The sequence below is a fragment of the Phycomyces blakesleeanus genome (assembly GCF_001638985.1).
Source record: "Phycomyces blakesleeanus NRRL 1555(-) unplaced genomic scaffold PHYBLscaffold_15, whole genome shotgun sequence".
Classification (NCBI taxonomy): domain Eukaryota; kingdom Fungi; phylum Mucoromycota; class Mucoromycetes; order Mucorales; family Phycomycetaceae; genus Phycomyces; species Phycomyces blakesleeanus.
In genome coordinates this window covers 651,564-668,151 of record NW_017265148.1, presented here as the reverse complement: position 1 = coordinate 668,151, position 16,588 = coordinate 651,564, and the positions used below count along the sequence as shown (strand labels likewise).

The 16,588-nt window shown below is 34.7% G+C and overlaps 5 protein-coding genes across 5 annotated transcripts; 3 read left to right on the top strand and 2 right to left on the bottom strand.

The window, feature by feature from the left end:
* Window positions 1-486: 486 nt before the first annotated feature.
* PHYBLDRAFT_70009 (hypothetical protein) lies at window positions 487-1,483 on the top strand (the record flags this gene model as incomplete). The annotated part of the gene is made up of 4 exons (XM_018442198.1): window positions 487-489; window positions 661-779; window positions 1,094-1,155; window positions 1,311-1,483. The coding sequence occupies 4 exons, from the start codon at window positions 487-489 to the stop codon at window positions 1,481-1,483; spliced, it is 357 nt and encodes a 118-aa protein (XP_018289692.1).
* An 888-nt stretch (window positions 1,484-2,371) lies between these two features.
* Window positions 2,372-3,158, bottom strand: PHYBLDRAFT_147404 (hypothetical protein; the record flags this gene model as incomplete). Its single annotated transcript, XM_018431859.1, has 2 exons — window positions 2,372-2,860; window positions 3,072-3,158. The coding sequence occupies 2 exons, from the start codon at window positions 3,156-3,158 to the stop codon at window positions 2,372-2,374; spliced, it is 576 nt and encodes a 191-aa protein (XP_018289691.1).
* A 1,482-nt stretch (window positions 3,159-4,640) lies between these two features.
* Window positions 4,641-6,734, bottom strand: PHYBLDRAFT_147403 (cytochrome P450 CYP5203; the record flags this gene model as incomplete). Its single annotated transcript, XM_018431858.1, has 7 exons — window positions 4,641-4,798; window positions 4,928-5,193; window positions 5,268-5,789; window positions 5,861-5,989; window positions 6,050-6,209; window positions 6,306-6,379; window positions 6,484-6,734. 7 exons carry the CDS (start codon window positions 6,732-6,734, stop codon window positions 4,641-4,643), a joined length of 1,560 nt encoding a protein of 519 aa, XP_018289690.1.
* Window positions 6,735-10,827: 4,093 nt separating this feature from the next.
* On the top strand, window positions 10,828-12,112 carry PHYBLDRAFT_125866 (hypothetical protein). Its single transcript, XM_018429062.1, has 5 exons — window positions 10,828-10,881; window positions 11,016-11,149; window positions 11,229-11,601; window positions 11,685-11,751; window positions 11,840-12,112. Exons 1-5 carry the CDS (start codon window positions 10,879-10,881, stop codon window positions 11,962-11,964), a joined length of 702 nt encoding a protein of 233 aa, XP_018289689.1. The 5' UTR covers window positions 10,828-10,878; the 3' UTR covers window positions 11,965-12,112.
* A 360-nt stretch (window positions 12,113-12,472) lies between these two features.
* On the top strand, window positions 12,473-14,946 carry PHYBLDRAFT_187623 (hypothetical protein). Its single transcript, XM_018439405.1, has 10 exons — window positions 12,473-12,567; window positions 12,682-12,934; window positions 13,039-13,143; window positions 13,370-13,473; window positions 13,573-13,719; window positions 13,838-13,928; window positions 14,013-14,069; window positions 14,157-14,230; window positions 14,312-14,707; window positions 14,828-14,946. Exons 1-10 carry the CDS (start codon window positions 12,493-12,495, stop codon window positions 14,921-14,923), a joined length of 1,398 nt encoding a protein of 465 aa, XP_018289688.1. The 5' UTR covers window positions 12,473-12,492; the 3' UTR covers window positions 14,924-14,946.
* The last annotated feature ends 1,642 nt before the right edge of the window (window positions 14,947-16,588 follow it).

The window sequence follows — 16,588 nt, the reverse complement described above, 5'->3', positions numbered from 1 at the left end:
GGTTTATCAAATACTTTTTTTTATTTGCTTTTTTTTTCTGCACTAAGAAATTATAGTACAAGCTATTAAAGGTATTCGATGTGGAAGACTTTCTAAAGATACTTTGCGATAAACTAGTCCCCCAAAGTCTCATACTGTATATAGTAACTGGTTATGAAAGATGCTCTATAAAAAATGTAAGATTTTATTCATTTACTTGTATACTTTTCTATTGAATGATACATCATAAAATTATCTTTCATAATTAATGTATATATATATATATATATATATATTAACTTCCTTTATAACATTATTCTATAAATGGGAGCTTACTTGTGGATTATTTAGGTTAGGATTTTATTGATTGTTTTAATAGCAAATAACCTATGTTTTTTATTAGCATTGTCTACAAACGCTCTAATCCATAATGTATTCTTATATAAAGCATGTTATTTTATCTTATTGTATCTTATTTTATCACAGAATTCCCATTATATTTACACTATGGTAATTTAAGAATATCGATGATTTTAGTATAATATTATTATAATATTTGTCCGGATTTAAGGGTTGTTTTAAGATTGAATTTTGATTAAATACTACTTTTTTTTTATGGTGTATTTTCTTTTAAATTTTGGATTTTGGGCCAATTCTTTTTTATTTATTTATTTATATTAGGGAGGTTTGTGCAATTTTCTTAACAAAATTAAAAAGGAAATTGCCCGCCTAAAAAGGAATAGTTTGTTTCATACTTCCAAAAAAGATTTTGTCAAAAGGGCACCTTTTCCAAAAATTTTGTAAGCCCAATTTGGGCTTTACAAAGTGTCTTCAGCCAATAATTGAAGGTTATTTTTAACTGCTAAACTAACGATATATTCAAAGGAAGATGTAGAAGTAAAATATGTTAAAAAATATACTTTTAACAATGTAGATATTATATTAACATGACTTCTTTTATGTCATTCTTTAAAAACTATATATTTGGATTATATATATTACGCACTCTATTACCTATTCTGCAATTAACAATATAGTTTATGTCAATTGATTGACCAAGCATTACCAGACTATCAACTTAACCATTAATACAAGTTAATGTTCGTTAGTTTAGCTGTATTCTATTTCCCGACCATGACGTGGACCTCAATATGGAAATGAAACTTCAGAAAATTGGTAAGACATTTCTGTCCATATTAGTACATTGGAAAAGAGATTGGTAAAACAAAATTGCACAAACCTCCCTATTACCAATATCAGAAAATGGGATCAGATATTTGCAAGCTTAAAAATAAATAAAAAAACCCCTCCGAATATTGAATTCTATGCAGTCACAGCCTCATACATTTACGACAAAATATATGTTAACCACCGGGTGCTACACAAAGTTCTCATATTAGGGGATCAGTTCTCTTATGCTGTTGATACGGTGGGCGTGGTGGTTGGTGGCCGCCACACTGCGGAGAAAGTGAGAAGTGGCGAGAGGAGACTGAAGTGGATATAGAGTAGGTAGACGAAGTTGGCAGAGGAGGCCATTATCAGAGGAAGTTTAGTGAAGAACAATAAAGTAACCTTTTTACCTCGTTAAAAACACTTTCCCAATTTTATTCATTTTGACAACTGATTCCATCCCCATACGCCTAGTCATAAATATTATTTGACGCCCCTAATTAAATACTGAGTGCAGTTCTATTGTCTTGAGAACGTTTCCTCTTAACTGTAGTTTATTGACCCTCGTTACCACGCCTCCAATTGGGAATACAACCCTTGCTAGCTAGTAACCCGGCCATAAACACTATTCAACTAGAGCGTTCTTCCTCATAGTAGACTTGTAATTAGTTACACCTGCTCCCTCAAGTACCCTACGTGTCACTGTTCACCAACGTACGAGGGAATTGAAAGAAAATATTACTTTTCATAGTAATTCATTCGATTCCGAATTGACAAACTTTCTAAAATAAGAACTCTAGTTACAAAAAAGGATGTACTAAACGACCATATTTTATAAAGCTCATTTTCTATAACCAAAATGAAACAAATCATTAACAAAAATAAAATAAAAATGAACAGGGTATTTTAGTAAAAAAAATGTAAGAGACAGATGCTTAATAACAATCTGAATCTTATATGATGTGGTGCAATTCCCTCGACGCGATTCCCTCGACGATTTCCTCGTACGCTGGTGAACAGCATTAATATAATAATTAAAATAGAAATAGAAATCCTAGCAATATCTATAGTAGATCTGATTCAGAAGAGAGTTGTGCGACGAGAGAGTCAATATGGAGAAGAATCGAAGCGGGAGGAAAGGTAAAGCAGAATATAGCAGTATGTATGTCTGAAATCTGAGGGATGAAGCCAAGATACTTATCCCAAGCGCATTGCCAGAAGATCAGTTTTTGAGGGCATAGGTAAAGGGATTGATGCAAAGTATCAACAGCAGTACAACAGATCGGACAGTCAGTCGTAGCAAATAATGTAGGAGCACAGTAGTGGAGGGTGACTCAGTAAGAGAGGGTATGGAGGATAGCTCTATACCATATATTACGAGATGAATGACGGATGGGAAATGATCAAAAGGTGTCCAATTGTCGTGTGGCGAGTGGCAAAGGAGCGAGGGGAGCTTTGGATTGGTTGCGGCATATAGCACAAAAAGTCTGTATACTAAGAGTGCGAAATGGTGCACATTTTTTGTGGAGAGCAGGTGCCAACCAGTAGGTTCATAGGTAGATAGAAAGAGAGAGAGATGTTCAAGAGGGGACAATGTTGCTGCTATAAGTAATGAATGGTTGAGGGCCAATATTTCTCTTCCTCTGCTATTAAATTCGAGAACTGTGTTTTTCCAAAAGCCAAAAAGTGCTGTAGGAAATAACAAAACTGACTATATTTTACGTTTAACTTGTACAAAAACTACTTCTTAGCAAAGTTAAAGAAAACCATGTTCAGTTTTGTCATTTCCTACAGCACTTTTTGACTTTTGAAAAAAAAATGGTCAAAGTCAAAGTATTCTTCATATGTATAATGAAAATACACTATATGAGATGAACATTGGTAAATTCGAAGCGAATAACAGGCTCCAGAAGGACTCACACCAGACGAGCACCAATTAATTCAACTGTCCAGTCCTCTCGTTTTCGTGGGGATGCGTCCAATGATACATCAATATAGTATCCCTGCATGTATATATGCACTTGTATTCTAAGAAACTATGCTTGGAGTGGCAATAATAGAACGTCTTATATCTTCTGTTGTCTTTTTTTTTTTTTAAAAAAAAAGAGATCCGAGCAAATGATCCCATGTTGTTTATAGCTAAATATTAACTACATTTTTGTGTAGCAAAGACGCATATGGCACTAATCGTTTCACATTTAACTGAATGTGGGTTAAATAGTATTACTACTATTATTTACTATATATCATAATGTGTAATAAAAGTACCCGGACTGTATATTAAAGTCGAATCAGCAGTTGGAGACCAATTTATGGAGACTACGAACACTTGATGTTTACAAAAAAGCAAGGGGTACACAGCTCTGAATTTTGTAATGACGGATATCTGACGCTTTGCTTAATTTTTTTTTGTATATATGCCTCCTAAACATAAATTGAGGTTTGTCTTGTCCTTTTACTTGACAGACTAGTGGGGGATAAGCAGTACCCCACATCTTACCTTCAAGTCACCATAGTGGCTCTTGTAGTCTCATACATTAACAAAAACCTCCCCCATAAAATCCCAGCTTTGGGAAAGTATCCTTTTAGTACTTGCTTTTAAAGTTTGGCTTGCACTTCTGTATGTACATATAGAAGACAATAATATTTTGGTAGAACCCGCAAAAAGAAAAAGAAAACTACGTTTCTACCAAAACCGGCTTATTATAAAGACTATGATCTATATATACTCTAATTATATAATCTATGTAACAACTGTGAAAATATAACTCAAGACCTATAAACCTTTCTTGTATGTTTCTGGTCTATTGAATATTAAACGCAATATAATGTAAGAAAATTGGCGTGAGATATTGAGAACATATTCAATAAGCTTTAATATAAATATTGCGAAAGTACAACATTAATACCTTGTTTTGATTTATAAAGAGTTAAAGTATGCAGCTTTTCTCTCTTTCTAAATAAATATATCTTTAATTCAAATAGAGGTAAAGCTACAAGTGTCACGATGAACATAAATTTGTTTCACGATACTCTATCCCTAGTAAAATTTATATGAAATGACCCTAAGGCTTACAAACATACAGAATAATTATAAAATATGTCTCAGAATACACTACATGTTTACTTTTTTAGATATTTGTTTTTAATAAAGGAGAATGTCAGTTATAATCTTCAAGTCTTTGTGCGTCAGAGACCATCAAAGAAAAATACGGTGATTTATATGCATGCGTACCACTGTTCATAATAATTAGACCAAAGGGAGTAAAATTAAAAACAAACCAATTTTTTTTAAAAAAAATATAGCTAAACTAGTATCAATATTGAATAAGTTTTACTATGTTTCCATAAAGCAGTATATATAAGGTAATTGTATTGAAGTTATGCGTATATGTATAAGATATTATTTTTAAATGATTGGGTGTTGTGTAGACATTGAGGAAATTATAAGAGAGTAACTCGTACGGAAGAAAATGCTCGATACAATTAGTCTAAGCACGCTTCTCAACCTTGACTTTCAAACCATTCTTCATAGGATGGGTTAATGAAGTCTCATAGGTAATGTTCTGGTTAGGAAGCATGGTAAACTTATATCTCTTAACTAAGAAAATAATCGCAACTAATGCTTCCAAAGTAGCAAGGTTTTGTCCTATTTACGATTATTTTTTTAAAAAGAAAAGAAAGTATTTTAGACAAGTCATATGTTTCCAAACATTCCTTTTTTTTTTGGAAATTGTGCTGTTCCTAGTGTGCTACAATACTATTACAAATAACTTACCAAGACAGACTCTTGGACCACCATGGAAGACTGACCATTTGCCTTGTGATTCACGGCGAAGATCACCTTCAGGAGTAATCCATCTCTCAGGATTAAAGCTAGCTGCATCAAGACCCCAGACATTTTTGCTTCGAGCGGTTCCGTAAGGTGACCAGGACACAGTATCACCTTTTCGAATCTTTGTACCATCAGGAAGTACATCATCATTAATAGCATATTTTTGGTTATTGGGAACTGAAGGATACAAGCGGAGAACTTCATAGAATCTAAAAATTATATATATATATATATATAATTGGGTTAATGCAGGCATTCTTTTATGTATGTATCATGTACTTACACTGCATGAGAATAAGTCATATTCTTAATAGTCTCATAAAGCTCGGTTGAATCCATCTTCTTTTCGTCTTTAATGTAATCTTTGATTTCTTTAAAAAGCTTTTCTTCAACCTCTGGTGCATTGGCTAAGCAGTAAAAAGTCCACGACAGAGCTTGGGCAGTGGTATCGCGACCAGCAATAATAAAGTTCAATACAACATCCCGCAATTCTTTGTCATTCAAAGGCTCGTCGTTCTCATTCTTAGCACTCATAAAACGGGACAATAAGTCGGTGTGTACTTCACCGTTTGCAAGTTCTGTACGACGCTTGGAGATCACATCTGCGGCAAACTGATCAACAGTTGCGATGTGCTGCTTCATAGTTTTCTTTCTAGGGTGTAGAATTCTATCGATTACACTGGTAAACTCAATTAAAGGGTTCATGAACTTCTCAAACGAGTACAGTTGGCAAGCGTCGAATGATGCAGCAAAGGTCACTTCTCCCTTTGTCTTTAGTGCATTCAGCTGAACGCCAAAACCAAGGCTTTAAGAAAGAAGAAGAAAATGTAAGTTGGTATAGAAACTTGAGAAAGTGCTAGTCTAATTTTGACTTACTAGACAAAAGAATCCAGAGTAAAGCGGAACATGTGGTCGTGGATGTCCACAGCATCTCCAGACACTACAGCCTTATCGAGTGTTTCACTGCATAAAATCTCAATTTCATCTATAAACACACTAAAGGTTCTAGAGTCAATAACAATTTTTCAAAAAATAAAATAAAGTTAAATCATCAGCTTTACACACTCTGTGAATTGGTCTCGGAAATTCTTGACGTTAAAGATTAGACTTGCTGCTTTGCGCTGCCACCTCCATTGTGCTCCGTTGGCATTGAAGATACCGTGACCCAAGAGATGTTCAGTACAGTAATTAAACCAATTGCTCTTTACATAGTTTTCAAAATTGGCTAAATGAACACAAGTCAATTACACTATTACAGGACCAAGACTATTTGTATTTTTTTTGTACGCCACAAATTGAACGGAAATCGAATTTAACCTACTCTTCAAAACATGTTCAACATTACGTGGATCAATAGTCATAACGCCACGAGGAAGGCCCAAGACAGACATAGTCCTATTAAAAGTGTGCGTGTACTTTTAGCAAAATTTGGGCTTGAAGTGTCAAAAATAAAAACATTGTTTCTTATGTGGTATACTTGCATTGTCATAGTATCCAACTTTACAAATTTTTCGGCTTGGAAGTCATGAATTCGATACTTGTTCTTAAGTAAACTGAATAACTGACCAACAAGGGGAAGTCCTTTATCATGGGGTACACCTTCCCGATGTTCAGTAAAGATGGCACGGTCAGGATACCTGAGAGCCAGCAGAATAAGAACCCCAATAGCAGCAGTACTGGCTACACTGAGGTTGCTGGATAAAATGTTCTTCTTGCGTAAGTCAGCAACAAATCTAGCAACGACTTCCATAGTTAATGAATGTAAGAAAGAGAAGGAAATATAACTTGACAAAAGAAAAGAAGAAGAAGAAGAAGATAAAAAAAAAGGTTTATATAGTGTGAAATTCCTTCTATTATTATTGTTACTGTGAACACATCTACAATTCCGCTTTCAAGGGCCGAGTGAGATTTTTTTTTCTTTCTTTTTTTTTAACTTTTTATTTTATTTTAATTTTGTAAAGAGACTATCAAGGCTTGTGTTCTCAAGGTAAATTTCCTATTTATTAAAGAAAAGAGAATATAGAGAAATATATTTAATATTGGCATGAATGTGATAAAGCAACACAAACACTGCTACACAGTAATAGTCTGTGTATGATCTGGACCTGGACGATCTGTTAAATATATATATATATATATATATTGTTGGCCTTTGTCATCTAATTGAACCCGAAAATGGTAATATTCGTAGGGAATTCACTGAAGTAATGAGATTTCCATTGTAGGACAAAAACCTTTATAAAAAAAATTATTCCTGTTTCAAATGCATAGTGAAACTATGAAATTATTGTAAGGCTTATGGCGGATATTTTATTGCAGCCTTCAGAATCAGGTTTAATTTTAATTACTAGTAATATTTTTTGGCCTTATTTAGTGCTTTTATGGTTTCTTATTCTTTCTTTCTTTCATTTGACTTGTATGGTATTGTACTGAAGAAGCTTAATATAAAACTCAAGCTACATCTTTACTTTAATAAAGGTATGTAAATGTACAATATTTGTCTTTCATACACACGTGTATTCTAAAGGTTGGCGGACCATTGTTTATCCATTATGTGCTGAGGTGGAAGAAAGAAGGGGTTTTCAAACGATTGATAACCCGTGTTCTTGGTAGTTAAGACAAATTGAGACAATTTGAAACATATTATAAAACCTCTTGACTTTTTTTTGAGTATATAATCATACGAATTCAACTAATACAAAAAATAAAAGTAAGAATACGGATCCTATAATCTTGCAATTTTGTAATTTTGTAATTTATTTTGTAATTTGATTGTGTATGTGTGTTGTATGTTGTGCATTGTGTATGTGTATATATTATATTTTTCATTTTCTTTTGCTTTGGTATGATTTAACGTTGGCAGCTCCTACAAAACCATTCTTCTACCTGGTCATTTTCAGCGATACCAACACAGCTGCCATGAAACCAAACACTACATTTATCACAGGCAATCATAAAGGTTCCATAGTCCACAGTCGGATTCTCACAGATACACCGGATGATTTCTTGCTGAATTATTGACTCAGGCTCTTTTGGAGGTGGTAGAATAATGACAGGCTGTTCAGAAGGCTCGGGTGGTTTAATCTTGAACCGAATCTTGGGTGTACTGAGAGGCGTATTGTTTGCAGAACTAGGATGAGAATCAGAGCCACTGTTATTTGAATTGGCGGCCGGTAAGCTTAATGTAAGTTTGGGTAATTTCTTTTTCTTGGCATGTGATCCAGATGATGATGAAGGTGATGAAGATGAAGCGGCTGATAAGGAGGCAAGGGACATGGGTGTCAAGGTTGTTTTAGGAAGGTGTGTGTCTGATACAGTTCGTTTGAGTGAACTGTGGGACTCATAATGAGAGCCGTGCTCTTTGCTAGACATGTTAGACGTGACAGAAATAGTATTGGACGTCGAATTGGCTGTACCAGAAGAGTTGGTTGAATTATTGGAGTGGGATATCGTAATATGTGAGGACTGTCGGATTACGGATGGCGATGTACCATTTGTATTGGTGATGTTATTACTACTGCTATTGTTGCCTGTGGTTGTGATTGTGATTGTGTTGTTACCGTTGTTATTACTATTACTATTACTATTACTATTACTATTACTATTACTACTACTACTATTACTATTACTATTACTACCATTATTATTATTATTATTATTATTATTATTGCTCCCGGTAGATTTGCGTGTAGGCTGTCCTCCTGCTAATGAAGCTAGCATACTTCCGTGGGATTTGCTCAAAGATAGTGTTGTGTCTGATGTTGAGACTGAACTATTTCCATCCTGAGCTCCATTGGTTGTATTGGAAGCCACGTCTAACAATAAATTCGGGGAAGATAGCTTGGACACAGCTACTGGAGATGCTACCTGAAGCACAATCTCACCCAGAACACCAGGAACTCTGCCAAACATGGTGTTTCCAGGGGCTGCTTCATCCTGTGTGAAGCGACGGAAGATGGCTTGATTCCCTGGTAATTTCTCCCGGGATTTACTATCTTTCGATGGTTTTGTGTCAAGAGATTTGATGACTTGATCGAGCGGCATCTTTTGAATACCAATTCGACGTCGTTTGCTAGATGGTTGTTTCTGTAATGGATGTGGTGTATTTGTGTTTATGGCGGAAGAGGCAATGTGTGTAGGGATAGTGGTGGTGACGGTAAGCGAGAGTGGCTGCGGAGTTTCTTTATCGGCTGCCAGTGTTGATTCCTCAAAGGGAGTGATGTACGTAAAAGGATTTTCGATGGGTTTTTTGCGTGTTTTTACGACGACAGATGGTAAGAGTGTATTGGGTTGTTCGGTTGTGGTTACGATAGGTAATGATGAAATTGGCGTTAGTGGCTGCACTGCAGCTGTTTGTTCTGGCTCTTCTTTGGGGTCGGATGGGAAAGGTGGGAAATAGGGTGGAATGTAGTCTGGGAGTGCATTTTCGTGAGCTGCATTATTTTCCTTTTTTCTTTCTTCCTCTTCCTTGTTCTCTTCTTTATATTCATCCTCCTCTTCCTCGTATTCTTCTTCGTCACCGTATTCTGCATCTTCCAATACTTCTTCTGCTTTTTCTATGGCTTCTTCCCAGCTGTCTTTATCAGCTGGATCTGGTACTTCCTGGTAGCTGTAGAGAAATCCTTCGTTCTTGCTTGGCCTGCCATGCTTTACGACTCCTTTTTGTATATATATTGGTTTGTTTGGTAAATGGATTTTTTTGAAATCGAGATTTTTCGATCGAGTCAAGAGAAATTTTGAAATGGAAAACGAATTAAAAAATAATAATAACATATATATATTATCAAAAATCATCGGTTTCCTAAAATAGCTAAATAAAAAAAACCCTCTTCCAAAATCCACAATCCAAACCTCATCCCACACGCATATCCTTTCTTCCTCTTTCTTTTTTCCTCTTCTATTTTTTTAGCGTAACTTTGCTCTTAACCTCTTTACTTATTTATCCCTTTATCCCCTTTTCTTCCTTTCTTTTTAGTTTTATTTTATACATCGGTGCATTACCTTGTAAGAATCTTCCGGGATCGGATGATGCTGACCAAGTTGGAGTCAATGCTTTGCCTTCTTCTTCGAGCCAATCACGCAAAGTATTCGTATCGACTGCGAGATCTTCAAGTCCATCGACAACATCCTGAAGAGTTCCTGTTGTCCGGCCCGCCAATTGTGCATAAGCATTTGTTGTCGCGCCGAGCATTTGAATATATTGTCCAAATACATCTGTCAGAATGTCTGTTGGATCGATATGGACTGATTCGTAGCCTGCAGATTGAAGAATCTGAAGGGTTGTGATGCGTAATAATGCAAAACAGAATTTGTCTGTCATGTCGGAAAGATGCGAATTAAGCAAGAAATGTGCGTTTCTTTATTTTCCTTTATTTATTGTTTTTTCTTTCTTTCTTCAAGTGAGCTGGTTTTTTTTGTCTTTCTTCTTTTCTGTGGTATTTTGACCAGCTCTTCTTTCCTTTCGTCCTTTCGTTTAGCGTTCTTCGTTCTTCGTCTTTCTGTTGCTTTTGCTGCTTCTTTCTTTCTTTCTTTCTTTCTTTCTTTAAATACTCTTCTGAAACGTTCGTCTATAAGAGGGGAATCGAGTAGATTGTCCAGAAACTATATAGATATATAGGTATATAAAGAAAAATAGAGAGAGAGAGAGAGTCGGGAGTGGTTCTTTTTTATGAGCGAAGAAAGGACGCGAACAGAAATGAATAATAGCGGAAAAAGAAGCGATTTTTGCGAATCTCAACTGCACAGAAAAAGCAAATCCGTGACGTAATCAAAACATTCCCGTTTTGGTGCATATGACCATTGAATTCTTTGTTAGTTTGTCTATCTATACTCTGTATATCATTCTATCATCTTTTCTCTTTTAGAGACAAGGATAATAAAAAAGAATTGAGAATATGGCAAGTCTGATTCCTAATTAATAAATCATTAATTAATTCACAAGAATTCGTTAATCAATTCTTCTATTCATTAATGTATTTACTCATATAAGAGAAAGAGAGAAAAATGCTTACATTTATTTATTTTTAAATAGTCTTCTCAGACCGATGCACTCTGTCATTCAGCAGATCCACAACATCCTGCTAACCTAATTCCTGAACTCTGTCGTCTATTCTATACTCTTGGCTGGGTTACTGGTACAGGTGGTGGAATTAGCATCAGAAAAGAGTAAGAAATGAGTTTTTCTTTTTTTTTTAGAGATAGGAAAGAAACTTATTTGATTATATATAATTAATAATTCATCTAGTGATCATGTCTACATTGCTCCGTCAGGCGTACAAAAGGAAAGAATGGAGGCTCATCAGCTGTTTGTCATGACTCTTGGTGACAGAACATTTTTGCGTAAACCTGATGTGTTAAAGCCCTCTGCTTGTACACCACTGTTCTACAATGCATACACTATGCGCGCTGCCGGCGCATGCATTCACACTCATTCCCAAAATGCTGTCATGGCTACTTTGTTGTATCCCGGTAAGACATTTGAGATCTCGCACCAGGAGATGATCAAGGGTATCCGACGTGGATCCTCAAAGACCAATTTACGTTACTTTGATAAGTTGGTTGTGCCAATTGTGGAGAATACACCCGAAGAGGAGGATTTGACAGAGCGTATGGCCAAGGTATAAAAAATGGGCGTGAAATGTGTGTGTGGATTTATTTGAATAAACTTCATTGACTGATCTTGAATGAAAATGTTCTGTAGGCTATGGAGGCTTACCCTGATACTAATGCTGTGTTGGTCCGTCGTCATGGCGTTTACGTATGGGGAGGTAAGTGAAATTGACTTTTGTGGTCAACTAAATAAGTGGGAATAATGGAGGAAATCTAACACAATGTTTTGTATGAACCATTAAAAAGAAAACTGGGAAAAAGCAAAGACAATGACAGAGTGCTATGATTATCTGTTTGAGATTGCAGTTAAGATGAAGTCAATTGGAATTGATCCTGCCCTGAAACCTGCTAGTGAGCCAGATTATGTTTAAGAAAAAGCAAAAAGAGAAAGAAAAGTTTATCAAAATTATTATACAAGTGTACTTCTTTAATATTGTATTTTTTTTTTGCACAAGAATGGTAGATGACGTGTCTAATATTTTATCGTTATTCAATTCGTAATACATTTTATATATAATCATCATGATTCCTATCAAAATCCACAAGCAAAAATCAATTGTGGATGAAGATACTGTAAATAACAGTGTTCTTTTTAGTTAAAATGATCTCTTATTAAAAAGCCGCGTCTAAGAAACTAAATAAGAAGAAGAAAAGCTAAATTGAATAGATAGATAGATAGATAGACAACTATTATTATAGGAAGCACACTTCTAAAGAGGAAGAGGAGGTTTTTTTTGTGGTTTTTTTTTATTGAATTTTGGATTTTGGTGACTTGCTTTAAGACGCCAAAAGTGCATTGTTTTTTGATCCTATCTTAACAATACAGCATCGTTTTTCTTTTTTCACTCCTTCTTCTTTTCGTTTCAGTTTTTTTTCTTTACTTTTTTCTTATATCTTTCATGAACGAACAAGAAATAGATCACTTTTGCGTTGTGACGGGCGCAACTAGGCAAGAAGCCGAAAGCTATCTCCAAGTAAGTACAACGAAACATGTTGAAAGAAACAAAAAGAAAAACTATCCGACGAATATGAACTTTTTCCTATCTACAATTTGACTTAACACCGGCTTCAAATTTGAATTTGATTAGATTGCCGATGGTGATGTTGAAACAGCTGTAACACTTTACCTTGAGAATGGAGAAACAAGTCATCAACCTCAAGTCTCGGAACGTTCCTTGAGAACTTCTCATTATGATGCAGACGAAGAACTTGCCAGGCAATTCGAGGCTGAAGAGAAGATTAAAGAGCCTGTACGTGCACCCATTGCCCCACGTCATGACATTCTATCTGGAACATCGTCTATATTTGATGAGAATGCTATCTGGGGTTTGCGCGAATCAAGTAAATAATATATTTGATTTTACTTTATTTTATTTTTTAAAAAAAAACTACTAGTATTATTATTATTACTATAGATGTCATCTCACACTTTTATTTCTTACTAGTGCACAATACAAACCGTTCAGTATTTAACCAAGGCGATTCGTCTTCAAGCACAAATCCTACGCCTGATTTCTTTACTGCTTTTCCTACAAGTGATCAAACTACAGGTAAATAGAGAATAACTTTTTTTTTTTAAAAAAAAAAAAAAAAAACATCAGTGCTGACGTGTGTCACCAAATGAGGGGAGATGATCATGCTGGATAATTATACAGCGACAACAGCAACCAAAAATATATATTAAAAAATATATCAAATAGAATGAAATGTTTTTTTTTTGTATTTAATTTTGTTTTTTTTTGTTACATATATATATATTCGTGTGTGCTTATGTAGCTGGACATCATGCCGTTGATAGTGCAGCTACAGCAAAGGCAAAACGGCTGGCTGATCTTTTCCGACCTCCATTTGACATCATGTTTCGAGGAGGATTTGAAGAAGTATGGAACTAGTGTAGAATACAAAGTAACATGAATACAAAGATCTTACGATATAAATATTTTTTCTTTACCTTTTCTTTTTTTAATAATGAACTATAGGCTAGAGACAATGCACGAGAATCGAACAAATGGCTATTGATAAACGTTCAGGATCCAGCAGAATTTTCTTGTCAGATACTGAACAGGGATTTGTGGAGTGATATTACAGTCAAAGACATTATCAAAGAATCATTTATCTTTCTTCAGGTACGCTGAAAAAAATAAGCAGAGACTTAAGTTTTTAGTATTGCTTTATATTTGTGTCTGTATATATTAATGAAACTGACTTTCTTTTTAAAAAAAAAATTCATCTGTTCGGTCATAGTATGGAAGAGACAGTCCTGAAGGAAAACGTTATTTGACCCTTTATCCTACTCAACACTACCCTCATGTAGCAATCATTGACGCTCGAACTGGTAAAGAAAATTGGCTGTTTATTTTGTAAATCCTGTGGGGTCACGAAAAGGTTATTCACTTGTTTTACTATTTTCATCTTATAGGTGAAAGAATCAAGGTGTGGGACAAACAGTTGTCTGCGTCAGATTTTATGATGAATGGTAATATCATACCCAGTGAAAATTTACATATATATATTTCAAAATAACATGCTATATACAATACACTAAAAAAAATATGTGATTTAGCAACCGAGTTTTTGGAGCGTCAATCCTCGGACAGATCTAGACCGGCTGCAATGAAAAGACCACGTGTAACAAAGGTATGTAAAGGTGATTAAATACAATTAGGATACAAAATTAACTATTGCATACTTTTCCATCCTTTTTTTTATAAAAAAAAGGATGTGTTGGATATGAGCGAAGAGGAACAGATTAATGCGGCAATTGCAGCGTCACTAAAGGCTTATGGAAATGCACCAGAAAGAGAAGATTCGGTTGACATTGATGAGCATGATGTATCTGGCGGAGCTGTGGATGACGCTGTTGAGCCACATGGAGAAACTGAGGACTTTGAAGACATTGAAGAGGAAGAACCCGCAGTTACTGGATCTCTATTGGATTCTATAAAGGCAAACAAACGACCAGAACCAACAAACCTTGCTGATTCTACCCGTATACAGTTCCGCTTAGTTGATGGAAAACGTGTGATTCGGCGGTTTATGAAGACAGATCCTGTGAGGTATCTCTTTGAGTTTGTCAAGGCTGAAGTTCCTCAGACAGAACAGCAGGGATTCGAGGTAAAGTAAACCCACAAACTATATATATATATATATGTGTGTGTGTGTGTGTGTGAAAAAGGGACTAATTTGTTTTCAATTCGGATGTTTCTTTGGACAATGAACTAATGGTTATTACAGTTGGTTTTTAATCGAAAGCAATTGATTGATATGCTGGAACAGACAATTCAAGAGGCTGGTTTAGAAAATTCGGCTGTAAACTTTGTCCTAGCATAAATATATATATACATACCACACACATACACATACACACACAGACACACACAGACACATATACAAATGGGGGGGGGGGGGGGGGGGGGGGTTAAAAAAAAAGAAGATAATATTCCAGTTAACTCATAAGAGAAAGAAGAAGACGATCTATCATTAATATTCTTTTGAAGTTATAAAATCTGCGATTAACACAAAAGCAACCAACTAACTACTAGGTAGCTCAAATTTACAGTGGTCAAATTTACCTTTTATAATCCAACAAGACAGTTTAGAAAACGCAGTGCAAGCCCATAAGATATATTATGACTTGAAATGTTTACAAGATATAAGCATAAACACAACCACAATAAATAAGACAAGAAACAATAGTCTCAAAAGACAAAACAAAACAAAAAAAAAAAGAGGCAAACGTCTTCAAAAATCAATGAGGAAGTTTTTCTTTTACTAATTTGGCTCAGTATGTTCTTATCCTTCATCAAGGTACTTGATATTGATATTGGACACATTTGAATATACGTTTTACTTCAAAAGATAAGAGCATCCACAGCGATTTGTCTAAACCTAAAGTCACATTTATTTACACAAACCGCTGCGGGTGCTCTTAGAGTCTAATCGTCTTGACGTTATTTAATTTATTGATATTTCATTTGCGATTGGCTTGGAATGATTTCTAATAAGATTATTGGGGTAATCTAAAGCTGCCCGTGACAAATCTTTCTATAGACACTTTATCTATAGAGTAGACCCAACATGATAAAAACCAAATACACTGCATAGAAGGTTCTCTTATTTCATCTATAGAATTTAGACTTCTTTTCCAATTAACAAATCTGTTTTGTGAAAATAAATTTATTGATATGTGAAAAATAGTGTATAAACGATCGACAATTTATTTTTTGAAACAAAATAGGCAAATTTTGTACAACAGCTACCTAAAAACCTGGGAATTTAATAAATAATAATTCAGGAATTTACTAATAAAAGCCTGTCTTGTATTGTATATTTGGGTAATTCTCACGAAAATGATTGAGCAATTTTTGCCCTCTTTCCTCTCTCTCTTTCTCTCTCTTTTTGGGTTCAGGATCTAGGTGAAACAAATTGATTACAAGAAAGAAAGTACTAAACCAATAAAACCAAGATGTACCTTTTGGGCATATTATTCATAAATTGTGCAATTGTCAACAGAGATATCATTGTAAACCTATAAGTCTTGCTTTGACAGTGGACCTTTTTACTAACACATCTTGGTCAAACCCCCCCCCCCCCCCCACGTGTGGTCTAGACTAGACAACGATAAAAACAAACCAAAGTAAAACAAGACATATATGTGATACATTTCTATTTCCTTTTCTTTTTCCTTTTGTGTATTTTACTTTTGTGTCTATCAAACATACATATGCTTCATGTAGCTTAATCGATTTTTATTTTGTTCTTATTTAAAATTAAAGAAAGAAGAAAAAACAAATTGAAACAGTACTATGTGTTTCAATACACAACAAGCTTGGTATATTACACCAATCTCAATTACAACCTTGTAATTTGTTTTTAAGAATTTAATTAACTAATCATTACTAAACACCCTAATAGAAAGACAAAATAAGTGTAGATAGATTACTATTGTTATTATTTCTGGTAAACATATCTTCTTCTTTTTCTCTTTCTCTTTGT

Excerpts from the sequence above, each read along its gene's own strand:
- PHYBLDRAFT_125866 (XM_018429062.1), top strand. Across the intron at positions 11,602-11,684 it reads TGACAGAGCGTATGGCCAAG|GCTATGGAGGCTTACCCTGA; the intron begins GTATAAAAAATG and ends AATGTTCTGTAG. Across the intron at positions 11,752-11,839 it reads TGGCGTTTACGTATGGGGAG|AAAACTGGGAAAAAGCAAAG; the intron begins GTAAGTGAAATT and ends ACCATTAAAAAG.
- PHYBLDRAFT_187623 (XM_018439405.1), top strand. The coding sequence starts at position 12,493 with ATGAACGAACAAGAAATAGATCACTTTTGCGTTGTGACGGGCGCAACT. Across the intron at positions 13,474-13,572 it reads TTCGAGGAGGATTTGAAGAA|GCTAGAGACAATGCACGAGA; the intron begins GTATGGAACTAG and ends AATGAACTATAG. Across the intron at positions 14,708-14,827 it reads CAGAACAGCAGGGATTCGAG|TTGGTTTTTAATCGAAAGCA; the intron begins GTAAAGTAAACC and ends TGGTTATTACAG.